This window comes from Lepisma saccharinum, chromosome 11 (genome assembly GCF_977018435.1).
Source record: "Lepisma saccharinum chromosome 11, izLepSacc3.1, whole genome shotgun sequence".
Classification (NCBI taxonomy): domain Eukaryota; kingdom Metazoa; phylum Arthropoda; class Insecta; order Zygentoma; family Lepismatidae; genus Lepisma; species Lepisma saccharinum.
In genome coordinates, this window is record NC_139239.1 from 34,450,964 (window position 1) to 34,465,565 (window position 14,602).

At 36.3% G+C, this 14,602-nt stretch overlaps 1 protein-coding gene across 1 annotated transcript in view; it reads left to right on the forward strand.

Annotated features, from left to right (window-relative positions):
- Positions 1-1,179: 1,179 nt before the first annotated feature.
- The window catches only part of LOC145995199 (coiled-coil domain-containing protein 112-like), a 28,417-nt gene continuing 14,994 nt past the window's right edge, over positions 1,180-14,602 (forward strand). Inside the window, exons 1-5 of the mRNA XM_083131758.1 lie at positions 1,180-1,294; positions 4,201-4,392; positions 8,973-9,076; positions 13,756-13,831; positions 14,359-14,521. Of these exons, the coding sequence (XP_082987884.1) occupies positions 1,257-1,294; positions 4,201-4,392; positions 8,973-9,076; positions 13,756-13,831; positions 14,359-14,521 (573 nt within the window). The 5' untranslated portion in view covers positions 1,180-1,256. The remainder of the gene's footprint in view (positions 1,295-4,200; positions 4,393-8,972; positions 9,077-13,755; positions 13,832-14,358; positions 14,522-14,602) is intronic.

Below are 14,602 nucleotides of genomic sequence, written 5' to 3' on the forward strand. Positions count from 1 at the left end.
CGTGGACCCCCTCCCTTAAATACGCTCCCCTCAACAAATGACTTCGGTGGACGCGCTGATGCACCTCTGATGCACGCTTCGGCTTTCCGTATTTCACGGGTGCGCACCAGAATTTTCACCAGGTTAAACCACGACGTCATCAATTTACACCAGCCTCAAGAGCTGGTGCGCCTGGTGAATCGAAATGGCGTTGTCTGCACTGAAACATGTTCTGTTTCATGATATGCGATCTATAGGCAGTAGTACGGAATATCATGCTGATTTTGTTGCATGGTAGGCGAATAAACTGGTTGGAAGTATAAACTGTCGACATTTTTAATACTACTGCTCCTTCACTTGCACGCAAAGTGAAATAAAGTATGCGGATGCATCAAAACATGCGTCCGCCTTCTGCTGCAACATGCAGGAAAGCATTTATTGGCAATATTCGACATTTTTACAGTACACATGCAAAATAAGATGTCGTTAAGTGAAAATATATAATATTTATGAAATACCTTCTGTGATTTAAGTTATCATCCTAATAAACGTGAATATGCGCTCGAATTTCGAATCTAGCTTCCATTTGCTGCAGCATGAAGCTGGCCTGTTCCGAAAGTCGCACGACTTTGACGCGTTAAACGAGTTATGGTAACTTGCTGTCCGTGAGTTTCATTATGCTGTCCCAAAAGTCACATTCCATGCGTTTCGTGCAAGAACGAGATTCACCAAACGCACGAGCCAGGAGGCAGCTTTGTTGGGTGAGAAACGTCTGCTGCCCTGCTGCCTTCAGACAACGCGCGTGCTGATGGATTCAAACTGCACTAGTTCGGAAAATGTATTATAATTATAACAGACAGCGATATGAAGCAACATGAACAACATGAATATGCCTTAACCATTAGAATGTGACTAAATTAGTAGAGTTTATTTTTGCCATAAGGACATTCTTTCCGCTGGATACCATGTGGAAACTTTCTCTAAACAAAACGCTGCGCCTGCGCTTTCGCCTAGTGTGTTCCGCCATAAGCCACAAGTCTGTAAAATAACTGGTTTCACCAGATTAACGAGCCCAGTTATTTTCGTTGAATGCGTTCGTTTCGTTAAGACTTTCGGAACGCACCCCGTATTTCACCGAATTTGACGTCATTTTTGGTGCACCAGTCTGATGTACACTGGTGAATTCTGGAAAGCGCGGACGTTAGTAATCTGTGCCAATAACAAACATGTAAACAAAGTGAACTAACCGCATGAATTGAAAGATACGTTTTATCACAATGATAACTCGTAATAAACATACGGTAATAGCAGATAGGTAAGAGACAACAATTTTTGCAAGGCAATGAATATTATAGATTTTAGTATCGCTTACCAGCACTTTTCTGTCAACTTTTCCAGGAAAAGGACAAACTAGCAACAACACTCTTTGTCCTTCTGTCCTGAATATCGGTAAACAGCAATTACATTTAAAATTCTAAAACAAAAGGGCCCAAGTTCCTTTTGTTTTATTGCGATTTCATCATGGGCTAGACTCTAGTTTACGTCCTTCTTGCCCGTTTACGTCTTTCTTGCGCACTCCTTGCCAGTTTACAAAACCGTTCTAGCAGACAGCCGGCGCTCCGGCATCCGTAGGGTAAGTAAGTTTTTGTTTTTACACTTTCTGTCACTAACCATTCACGGGAACGAGGTATGCCTACGAGGTTAGGTTAGGTTCCATTAGCACTCATTTCACCCCTAAATATGTCCTTCATCATCGAAAAATGTCCTCAGTACGTTCAATCACACATATCCGGACAACATCGGTTTTTCTCGATTTTCTCCTCCAGGAAATTTTTCCTCGCCTTGGTTTGATTTTTTTTTTGATTTGATTTAGTTTATTTTACTTCGCGTTTTGTGCCTCTTGGCTAATTTGCGAAGATGGGGATGAGTGATGAAAATGATGAAATTGATGAATGGACATTCACAAACAACCAAGCCCGACCGGGATTCGAACCCGGGACCCTTGGCGTCGCAGCGCGAAATGCTAACCACTCGGCCACAGGGTCGGGCTCCTCGCCTTGGGATTTACTTTGTTGAATTCCTTATAAAATAACCTTTCCAACGATATATGACTCGTATTCCTTAGGAAAAGGAAGTAAACTAGAGTCTTACCGTTTTTTTTTTTTTCAATATATGCTTTCGTGGTTATGTTAGGCAGGTTAGGGTTGGTTCCCTTAGCATTAAAATAAAGTCCCTAAATACATTCTACTAAGTTTCCGATTTACTTCTACATTCATTCCCACGCTTCTACGATATTTACTGTCTCTTGTTGACGGAGAATATCTTGTCCATGAGAAGTGCGAAAGGTAATTTTCAAGTTGTTTTTTTCTTCATTACTTTAAGGAAGGTTGAAATTTCGTGTGACAATGATTTCCAAAATTCTATGATAATTAGTCTTGGTACTACTTTACTATAGGGGTGACACCTATAAATAATTTATTTCACACTTTTTTACATTGCTAACGTACTATTCTGGAATGCGGAACATTTCTTTATGTGAAATAATGAATTTCTAACGAAAATAATGTCTATTTCTTACATTTACGAGTACTTACTGTTACTCGTTATTTCGATTCTGTAACACACATTATGGCGATAGCGTACTGGTTCATCGCGCGTTGTGAGAGTGTTTTGTCGATTTATGCAGTGTTGCAACCTTCTTCACTGGAAAATACCTACTTTCGTGCCGGGATTTGAAATTATGCAAACCATAGACGTTAGCCTCATAAACCATTGATGTTAGCCCCACCCACCATTCACGTTAGCCCCACAAACCATTCACGTTAGCCCTACAAACCATTCACGTTAGCCCCAGAAACAATTTTCCGTAGGTTAGGTTAGGCAAGCATAGTTTAAAAAAATGTTAAAGAAATTAAAAATACTCGACATGTCATGTTATAATGAAAACACAGCAAGTTTGAAACACTGACTACGGGGTTTACCTCATCGAACACACGGAACATTGTGCTCTCATGCAGAAAGCAAATGGCGGCAGCAGAAACAGCGTTGCGCACAGAGATTTTCGCAGAAAACAACATGCATTCACATTAAAATGGATCAAAACTACATTCACGAACTTCCACAATGCTACAGAAAATGATTTGCGTAAGTACTTTCTCCTGTAAAAGTAAGAAATCCATCACCCCTATAGTAAAGTGTTACCTTAGTCTTTGTGCTAGGAGAAATCATAAAACAATCGGAACCGTTACCCCTATTCATTTCGACATTTTCTACATTCGTACTTACCTATTATGCATTGCGAAACATTGTTTAAGGTTAGATTTTGCTTTTTTCACGAAAATAGCATCTATTTTCCACATATCGAGTTGCTCTCACACACAATATGGTGGAGAAATCTTGACTAGCGTTGTCAATGGGTGGGTTTGCAGTGTTGCAACCTTCTTCACCGAAAAATACCTACTTTCGTGTTACTCATTTTGTATTTTTTTCCAGGTTCTAAAACCCCACGAACCATTCTAATAGCCCCATTAACCATGCATGGAAAGCCCCACAAACCATTCATAAATAGCCCCACGAACCATGCATGCATATCCCTACACACCATTCACAGATTGCCCCATGAACCATGCACGGATAGCCCCACAAACTGTTCATAAATAGCCCCACGAACCATGCACGCAAGGTTAGGTTAGGTTCTGTGAGGTTAGGCAAACATAGTTAAAATTGTCATGTTTTGGCAAAACAATGGCGAGTTTGGAAACACTGACCGGGGGTTACGTCGTTGAAGACATGGAACATTTAGTTCACGTAGTCGAATGTAATGGAGGCAAGAGCTTTTGTGCATCGGAGAGACATTAATGTTAAAAAAAACATGATTTACCTGCCGAATAAGTTGAACGAAGGGAGAAAACACTTCCACGAGCTTTCAAAAGTCTACAGAAACTCAGTTCTGTAAGTAGTTTCTCCTGTAAATGTGAAGAAATATGTTTTCCCTATACCATACTGTTACCTTAATATGAACTTACAGTCAGTCTTACATTGATCCAAATTAAAATGTATGTTAAGAATCAAAAATGTTCTGACATTGTACTTTGTTGTTCCAGATGATAATGATTTTACTAAATTTGTGTTCTGCTTTTATTGCATGATTATAGCATAGAAACATGAGAGTAATTTATTCAAAATGCAAAATTACTTTTTCTTTTTTTTTTTTTAATAAAGGAGTGGACTTGGTAAAGATGTCCAGAAAAATAAGGAAGCTGTCCAAAAATACATGGAAGCGGCATTCAGAATGCAAAGACAGCAGCATATGTTAAATCGAGCTCAGATTTCTTCCTTGAAGAATATAAAGACATTTGACGGCGATCTTGCCAATGAACTTATGGAACAAATTAATGAAATGGAAACTGAAAGGTGGGTGGTAATTGTTATTCACATTAGAGAGGATGTTAACTGTTAGGTGTGGTGGAGCTCCTTGCATGCTTTTACAATTGAGTTATTTTGAGTATGTAAATATGGAGTTCAAAGAAGCTCATTAATAATCATGGCATTATAAACTTTTGCACTATTGGTAGCCGAATATCAAAACTGCAGCAATATGGTATATTCAGACATACGTATATTAGAATGTGTTGCATTTTCATGCTGTTACTGGGTGAGCCTTCTTTAGAAAAGCCACTCCGACACAAGAATTAATAACTTTTAATCTAATCTTGTATTAATTATAATTACATTTTTTAAGATCATGTTTTAAAATGTGTAGCTTTATCTTAGTAGAATTAATGGCTTTCTTAGGCTTTATCTTAGTAGAATTAATGGCTTTCTTAGCCTGCATTTGGAGAAAAAAATAGCTGACTACTGAGAGAAAGAGGCTGGCACCTGAATTATTTTTAGTTTTTTTTACTTCTGGTTGCAGGTAGACTTTCCATTGCATATACATTTAGTTCTTGCAAATTGTTGTATACCAAGCATGGATTGCCCCCCTCAGTGGCGTATGCTGGGTTTAAAATCTGGGCTATCTCTTTTTATCATAATGTTCAAATGGGAGGCTCTTTTTCGTTCAATTTCTTGGATTTTAAGGTGATGTGACATTGCGATTAAAATATGTACATGACAATTTACTAATAATTATAAAAATATCACTGTTTCATTAATATAAAAACAATAAGGAAAACATTTCAAATATTTCATGGTTATTTATAAAATATAGAGGCCCACATTGTGAAATATTTATGTAGGCCTACGTGCGAGAATAAAATATACGCGTATAATAAACTTCTTACCTTGAATATTTAATTTGGACAGAAACTCCATTCTTCTCTTGGCAACCTCTGTGGTAAAATGGTTATAAGCACAGCGCAGTACAATGCCAGGGGTCCTGGGCTCAAATCCAGGCATGGACATGGGTATTCTTTGTGAATGTCCCTTCATGAATTTCATCATATCATCACTCATTCTCATCATCGTGATTAGCTAAAGTGGCAGAAGAGCAACGCAAAATAACAAATCAAATCCATTCTTCTCTTCTTTGCGATGCCACAGGCCTGCATATCTTCACGATTTGAAGTTTATCCTCATGCAAAGCAGAGTAAATTGTTTCGGCAATAGTTCGTTAATTATGTCATTCATTTTCGTTCACTACACGATGCAGCACAGATCATTCAAAACATATATACGTAATTCACTCACTCAATACACTTTAAGAAAATCCATGCAGTAAGAAACCTAATTTTCTTAAACTTCCTTCAATGCGATTTCCACTCGCAAAATGCCCTTTGTCATCTCCGACCAGTCAGTCTCCTCCATCCAGTTATAAACAAAACAGCAGAGGGGTTGAAAACATCGTAAGGCGTGGTTGTTGGTTGAAGGTCAGCGGCCTGTGAGTTCTGCGTCTGTTCGATGGGACAGTGTTGTTTTTGCCTAGAGGACAAATTCCCTATCACATGCCAGCCACTCTTTTCCCGTTCCTGTAATAGTAGTTTAGTTTCAAAATTTCCCTTACCTGGGAAAATCCCATGCTGGTTAGGGCATTGGCATCGCTGTAAGGTTTTACCGCCTTTGTAAAACAAAGAGTTCCCTGTTTAAGAAGCCACTACAAATTCTTCCCTGACCGCCTCCAGGTGCTGGTCAGGGAAGAATTTAACTGCTGAAATCTGGTGGTAGTTTTAAAGGAAAGGAGTCCGTCCCCATGTATAGAGCGAGCACAAGTAAAACAAACCTTGGACGAAAAATCCCCACGCAGCCTTTTCTTCCGTTCAGCTCGAGCCATAAGGAAGCATGATCCACTCTCCCCCTCCTCTCCTCCTGGGATTATGGTTCACAGGAGTCGCGGGTTTTATACTATCATTTTTTCCCGTGCTCGTTGTTTGAGAATGAAGCATCAGTCACATTTGATAGTCGATTATTTTCTGTATTTAATCTGGGCTTCGGCGATAGCCTAGGTAGCCTAGAATATATGCACCTGGCCTCCCTTCTTGGTGCAACCTTTTGAAATTCTACACAGAAATATTTTTGGTAGTGATTGTAGACCGTCGGGAATGCCATTACAGGACTCTTCCCCCTGTTGTTGCCATTTTCACAAACCATTACCCAGTTGCTGAACTCCAAAAATGTGATGATTTTTAATGTGTGTACTCACTTTAGGGAGAGTCAGGTCGACGTATCTCTAAAAGAAAATCAGTAAATTGGAAATACGTAACTCCGACTCCAAATAGAGCTCTTCAAAGTGAGTAGATACGTAGAAAAAGTGCATTTTTGGAGTTACGTTCCTCTGGTTGTCACACAACGATTTACATGGATTAGGGCCTCAGTATTGGGTTAACAATATTTCCTTTGGCGTGAACAGATCCTGGTGGGAGATTCCAAATTACAGTGCTGACCCAGTATTGTGAGAACGATTGCAGACCTACTTGGAATGAAGAAGTAGTGGGCTCTGGTATCGAAAGCCAGAAACCCTGGGACGAGGGGACTCGATATGCTGACCACACATCACCCAGTGAAAAATTGCCTTGGAAGGACCTGGACCTCAAAGTGCTGTTGCATCATGCGGTTTAGTTTAGCTGAGCATTTTGAGCATCCTGTTTTGAAAGTTATTGTGATCGGAGCCAGACTGGAACTGCCAAGAGGGCGGTGGCAATCTGCCTTAAGAGGGCGCCCCAAGAAATCGTTGGGCGATAATGCCAGTAAAGGCTGAATTGACACATACACTTTTTTTTTTTATATAGGATCTATTAAAAGTAGACATAAGAATTTCGAGAGATTGTTTGTTACCAATACAGATAACAAAGAATAATAAGGTAAAAATTCTGCAAGAGTTTCTTTTCTTTTGTGCCTGAATTTTTATGTACCCTATATTGTGATGCATAAATGTACTAAATTCACAATGTGTATCTGATTTCCTCTTAAAATACAATTACACTACTGTTAGGTATGTACAACTATGCAAACATTTTTTTTAAAAAAAATACTTTGCAATTAAAAAGAATCACAAGTGATTATGATATTTTACAGAAGGCGTTCAATTTAAGAAATTTGTTGGTAATATTGTGATCATCGATAGCTATGAATATATCTTGTTGACATTGCATGAGGAAGAGTGCTTCAAGATTATCACTGGACAGACTATAACATAGTCTTGTTTTTATTATCTTTAATATAAGAAAAAACTCTTTCGCAACTGACTTGCAAAAGTGGAATTGTAAGAAAATTGTTATAAACTTTATACAATTCAGTGCATTGCAAAGGAATACACATTGTACTCACGAATAACAATGACACTGTATGCACACTTGATGCAGTTTTTTCATCTTTTACTTGCACACTTCCTTGCAACTTTGATCAGTCTTAACTTCTACGTGATCCATTTCTTCAAAGTTCCATTACAAATGTCACCTCTGTTAGACTCGTAATCTTCTTCCACTGACTTGTCTGCAAATTTGAGACCAGGTATTAGCGAATGACTAAGTTATTTTTTTCAGTCTCTTCTTGGAAGCAGTTCACAAATTTTGTTCAAAGCTTGAGGAGCTACACTGCTCCTTACATTTTTAAATCTTCTTCAAAGGAAGCATTGCAAATCCAAATATATCTTTCTATGCTTTGAACAATTACATCCATAACACAGTGAAATACAGTCCCACGAAATGTGTTAATCAAATTTTCACCCAAGCAAGATGGATTTTTTGCATCCCACCTACTTTCCACTGTCCATATTTATACCCTGGTCCTCCAACTCTCCACCTTCCTCCAATAAAAGAAAACATGACCATATTATATATTTATGGTTTTAATGAAAAGTAATAGCCTTATTTTAAAAGTACTTTAAGTGTTATTGTTAAAGAAAACTTTATTGTAGATATATGTTTATTTAATACCTACATAATGACCTCAAAATAAAAAGTAATCTCATAGCTTAAATTGCTACATGATTTTGCAATATACTTAATAAGTTATGCAGCAGTAACTGCAATTAATCCAACTCTTAGCCATGCTCCAGGTGGAGCCACATAGTGGTTTCGGATCCCAGTTTAAACTATAGGCCCAGTCCCAATTAGCTTTTCTGTGCAGAAAGTGGACTAAAAAATTAACTCAAACAAACATAGAAACAGCTGTAATTAGAAATAAGGTTTTGGCGCTAATCAAAGGTGGACGTCTCAATTTGGTGTCCCCCTCCTAGAGGGTGGGACCCTGATCAGTAGCCCGGGTCACTTGGCCCTTAAGATGCCCCTGTGTAAGTCCACGAGGGAGCAGAAAAGATTAGGATTATTCAGCACTGCTATATTGCTATACCTGTGACTGATTGTGAGCAGTAGGAAAAAGGCACCGGATTTGAGTTTCCGGGAGGGTGTTGAGGTGAGAGGGCATACTGGGATTTTGCTTGGTGTCCATCTTAACCAGTCCTGACTGTGATTTACTGTGTAATATCCAAGATAATTAGGAAACCAATGTGGGTGGTTCCATCATGCAATTGCAACTTATTTTCATTATCTTTCTTGCAGAGTGATAGAAATAAATTCTGTTCAAGATTCTGTTTTAAGAATATTGGAATCTTTCCATGTGCTTAGAGAAAATGTTTTGGATGAAAAGAAATTACGGAAGTTTGGTAAGTATTATAGCCTACCTGTTTTCTTCAGCTCAGAATAGGTTATAAGCTTATGGTCGAAAGAATCTAATTTTCATTTATCAAGTAAAAGAAAGAGAATAATATTTTTTTATGAAATGTTATCTTTGTCTCACATAGGCAATGCCAGGATGTGAAGGTTCAAAGTAGTAACTGAATATTGCCTAATATGTGTTCCATTCTTGTGACAAGAATTGCACCCATGCTGCTGATACTCTTGGAGAAAAAATATATTTTGTAATAGAGTTGGAAGTGCTCAGAAGAAAATGTTTTTTTTTCCACGGCTTTTTTGGTTGGGCTTTTTTATGCTTTTTTCACAACAGTGTCACAAATCAATGAAAATACAGGAGTTGCTTCCATGGTTTTTGTTTATCTCCCTACGGTAGAATAGACACTCATTTCTAAATATTCGTAGCTAGACATAAACAGTGTTTTCAAAAAGCTGGCTTTTTTGAATGGGCGGTTCTTTCCGAGTGTTATCTTCATATTTCGGTAATCTTGTTAGATATGTCTATGTAGTATAAACATATTCACATAATTAGAGTAGTTTTGTATGTCTTTTTAATAGAACCTAATGATATGATTTTCAATGTTTGAATTTGAAGCAAAAAAAAAAAAAAAAAATACTCCTCTACCTTTCGAAAATCTAATATCAAATCTCTCTACATTAAATTTTGTGTCCAGTAAAATATATTTGTATTCTGACTTTTCAGTAAATCATGTATAATTTGGTTAAATGGCAGCTAAACCTGGCCATGAAGCAACTAGTGTGTAATTTGGCTACTTGTTGCAGTGGTTCTCAACCTTTGTGAGACCACAGCCCAGTAAATTTATTTCGTACAAGTCGATGCCCTGAACCCAAAAATATCACTCATAAATACATTTCTGACTTTTAAAGTTTATATGGAAATTAATATTCTAATATTCACTCTTAATTAATATTATTATATCAACTATGGCATAATTAAAAAGAGTAATAAATATTCCAATTACGTGTAGACTTGCTGTCAAATATAAAATTAGATTCAAAGTAGTTGTCAAGTCTTGGGTGCAATGGATCTTTTGCGGCCTGTCGGTTGAGAAACACTGGCACTAAAACTGAAGCATAAGCAAATAAGGTTGGCCGCAAATGGCAAAAAAGTCTATTTAAGAAATCTGGACTGGACCTGCAGTTTGAAAGCACTCTGCCTCCACTGAGGATTAAACCTCTGACACCTTATTACAAGGCAACAGAATTACTTTATTCCACTCCGGAGACCCATTCATGATTATAAAAGGAAACTTGAATCAAAAAGCTGGCCTTTTTCCACCAACAGTACTTGCAATCTGTTCTCTGTGATTTAAGGCTAAATTAAATCTTAATCTCTGATGAAGTAGCTAACGATCTTGTTAAGTATAGAGAACATTCAAACTGAAACAACACATACCAGTGTGTGTGGGGGGGGGGGAAGGGGGGCACTTGTCACTTCAATGTGTAAGCAAACATCCACCACACATGCGCAACCAAGGGGATATGATGAGCACCATTGAAGGAGCTTTCAGATTGAAGTCACAGATGACAAGTGATATAGTCTACTTCAGTATAAACAAAAACATTCCCCGTGCATGCAAGAACAACAGACCGAAGTGGCACGTTGCACACCATTGAGAAAACAGTATAGTCCGAGCATCATACAAGTGACATGTTTAGCTTGTTGTCTCACTTCAGTTCAAAAGGTTGAATGGATTACTGTGAGTCTACTTCCAAGTGACACAGGTCACTTGTTGCTTCAGTCTGAAAGTTCCCTTAGAAAATGGTACAGGCCAAGTGTCGAGCAGCTTGCAGAAAGAAACCATTTTATTATTGAATCACTTCTTCCTTTGCCTATTACATATGTGCAATTAATTATTAATTATAATAATTACAAAAATTACTATCATTAATAAAGAAATAACCAATTATTGCATGAGTGTCTCACATATATTTTACCATTCACTAAAACTCACAAAATCTATAATATTTTTTATTAATGTTTTTTTTGTTTGTAGAGGTGCAGTTGGTTATTAAATACAATAATTACCATCATTACCAACTAATTGTATACTGTCAGTGACATGAGTGTCCCGAATGAGATGCATTCAAAGATGGCACCTGATATGCCCACCAAGTACATTTTGCCTCCTAATTGCATTACATTTATGCTTTTATGAACAAAAGTAAAACAGAAATATTGGGAACATCCTAGGGAACAATGTAATTTATTTTCAAACAGCTGAAGAATCTAATAAATAGAGGTTCAAGGTCCCCATCCCCTTCGGTAAGCTAGGGTTAAAATTGTATATGAACCACTATGCAATATGTGTCCACTGAGATTGGCCAATATCTGTCTCTTGGCTGCTACATCATGTAAATTATTTTAGCTAGTTGTAAAATATGTCACTACAAATATGTAAACTCAAAACAGTAACTTCAAGTGAAATAGCTTGTTAGCTATAATTGTTAAAAAGCCAAAATTTCCAATTTTTTTTCAAAAAGGAAAAGAACCGTCCATTCAGAAAAATGAGCTTTTTTTGCAACTCTAATTTCTAATGTGATAGCAATGCTTTTTTTTTTTATTTTGGCTGAACCCCCACATCCCAGTATTAGCAACCTCATCTGAATGTGACACACATGTTGCATCTTGGTGTTTAAGGGTTAATTGACATTAAAATTACTTAATACGTTCCGGACATGCAACACACAAATACTATCCATTTAGATGGGTGATCTGCATAGAATGCCTTTCACTATACAGTCGTGTTGTGAATGAACAGGCTGTCTACTCACCTGGATTTCCTTGAATTCTGGGAAATATGCATGAATTATTGTCTCTGGGAATTATGTGTGAATTCTACGTGAATTTTTCTCTTTAGACGTGCAGAATGGCAGTTATTAATCCAAGTTCTATTGAATTTATACATATTTATAGATGCCCTGAGGCAAGTTTTTCACAGTTTAGATTTTATTTTTATTGAGGAAGGAAAGGAAAGCTTGGTGGAAAATAAAACCGAATTCTCTCAATCTGTTTACTTTGTTTGTGTCCTTTGCAAAACAATCTATGTGACAGATGTACGTTTATTGTAAGATATAATATCTTGATGAGAAGTTCTTATACAATTAACAATGAGACAAGCATGGCTTTTACATTAGAAATTATATTTTTTCGTATATTAGTAAATCCCGTAACATTTGTGACTTGTGTTTGTAGATTATTTCGAGTTTGAGTATGTGATATGGCAAGTGTATTATGTATGTTTAATTAAATTGAATTACAATTTTTGAATACATTGGGATCACACAGACTCTTTATATTGTTAATATATTTGTGTGTGTGGAGGGGGGGGGGGGAGATGAGAGACTGTAATACATGATGTTGAAATAGAGAAAATATAAGCTCGTGCCCATGAATTTTTGGAAAGTTCGCCTTGTATATGTTATACTTGAATTTTATCATGGTCCCAGAGTGGTCACCCTGATGAATGACTGTCTATATTCACACTGCAGCTCTTGTGCAGATGTATTGTAACCACTTCTTTTAAATTTAAACTGCTAGATGATGCGGGTGTATTGTTTTCGTCACTGCTGAGTTTTACTTGTACTTGTCTTAAAGTATGTTCATGCTGAACAATTTAAATGCAGATCACATTGTGAAAATTGTGCACAAGGATTCCACTTCGGATTTCAAAGTTAGTGATGATTCAGTTTCTGAAGGGGAAATAGTGTATTGTGTGTTTAGGTTATTTTTCCATGTTGCATTGAAAATATGTTTTCAATTACTTTTATTACAATGTTATATTTTATTGTTTCAAAAAATTGTTACAGGGGACATTCATAAATGTGAGAAAATATATGTAAGCTGTTCGGGGAAAAATCACTTTAGTCAAAAAATGCAATTTTAGAGCAGGCAGTTATTTGTGTTTTTCTTATCATGGCAAATGTTACAGACATTACATACATGTTGGATCATCACTGCTTAGAATTTTTACACATGCCCAACATAAAATTATACTTACAATATTTTCTTTACAATATTGAGTGTGACTTGAATGAAAGCAATAGAAAATCACAGTTTGTGACTCAAATGTTTTTTCGTGAACACCCTAGATATATATATAAAATGTAACATACCTTTGGAAACAGTATTTTCTGTAGATTTCAGAAAGGTTGGTAAATAATGTAAGTCATGGATTCAAGAATTGATTAAAATATTGTTCATGTTGTATTACAGTAAATTAAGGATACATTCCAGAAATGTATTTGATTGTTTTAATCTCATGGCCAAAAATACGTACCTGTATTTCTCATAGAGGGAGAGAGAGAGAGATACTATTTAAATAAAATTATGATTCTATGATTTTTAAAGTACATTTCATAAATAAATAGAAAATCACAGATTAACACTGAATTGCGTCAAATATACAAATAAATAATGTGTATGTGTTATAAGAGTAATAAGTTCATTTTTATGAACTTCAACTGGAACTTATTTTTTATGGAAAAGAGATAAGAGTGATTTCTTTTACATAAGATGAACTTGAACTGATAAAGTTTGTATATAATGCCTAACAAAGTGATTTTTCCATATGGTGTTTTCGTTTGTCCCATGTATGCATGGTGAATATTTCTAGACTCTTTCTTTCAGATATGTCATACTACTATGGACACGTCACAGAACTAGAAACGGGTTTAAGTAATTTCAAGGAATACAATAAGAAAAGGTAAGATATTGTCTGCATTTATATAGAATAGACTGCATATTGTCATTGAAATCTGTATATGTATAAACAAGGGGAGTAGAAGCATAACATTAAATGTTGATGTACAGTCATGGACACTTGTGGGTTGTAATGAACTCATAGACTTACAATGGAATCATTACAACCCAAAAGTGTCCATGACTACAAATGAAGTTCCCACAAGTGTTATGAATAACTACCAATTTGATCTTCAGATTTACACATGTTTATTTATGACAGCTGCCTATCACCCTTTTGAATCAATGCAACATACAAGAAATTTGGATTGTCAGTAAAAAATATTACTTCAGGAAACTGTTGGTTTATATGATAATAACTTAAATAGTTTTTGATGTCTGCGTGTCCTGTTGATACCAGATCCCCCCTTGAAAAATAAAATAAAAATCTGTAGAATGATGAACATGACAAATAGCAGACAAACGTTACAATTTCTTTTAATCTAATGTTTTAGAGAGTTTGTATCGAATATTTTTTAATTATTTGTTTAGATACGGACAGCTAGAAAAAGAGGGGAAAAATCTAACTGAGAGTATAGACAATGCAAAACAAAAGTTGATTGAGTGGACAAAAAATCCTGCAATACATGCGAAAAAGACAGATGCCAAAAGTGCTACAAAATCCTACATCAAGAATAATGCAAATATGTCAAGGGTAAGTGTTTTATCAATCCATATATTTTCTTGTTTCAAAAATTCAAAATTCAAAGCATTTTACTATATATATAATAATCTT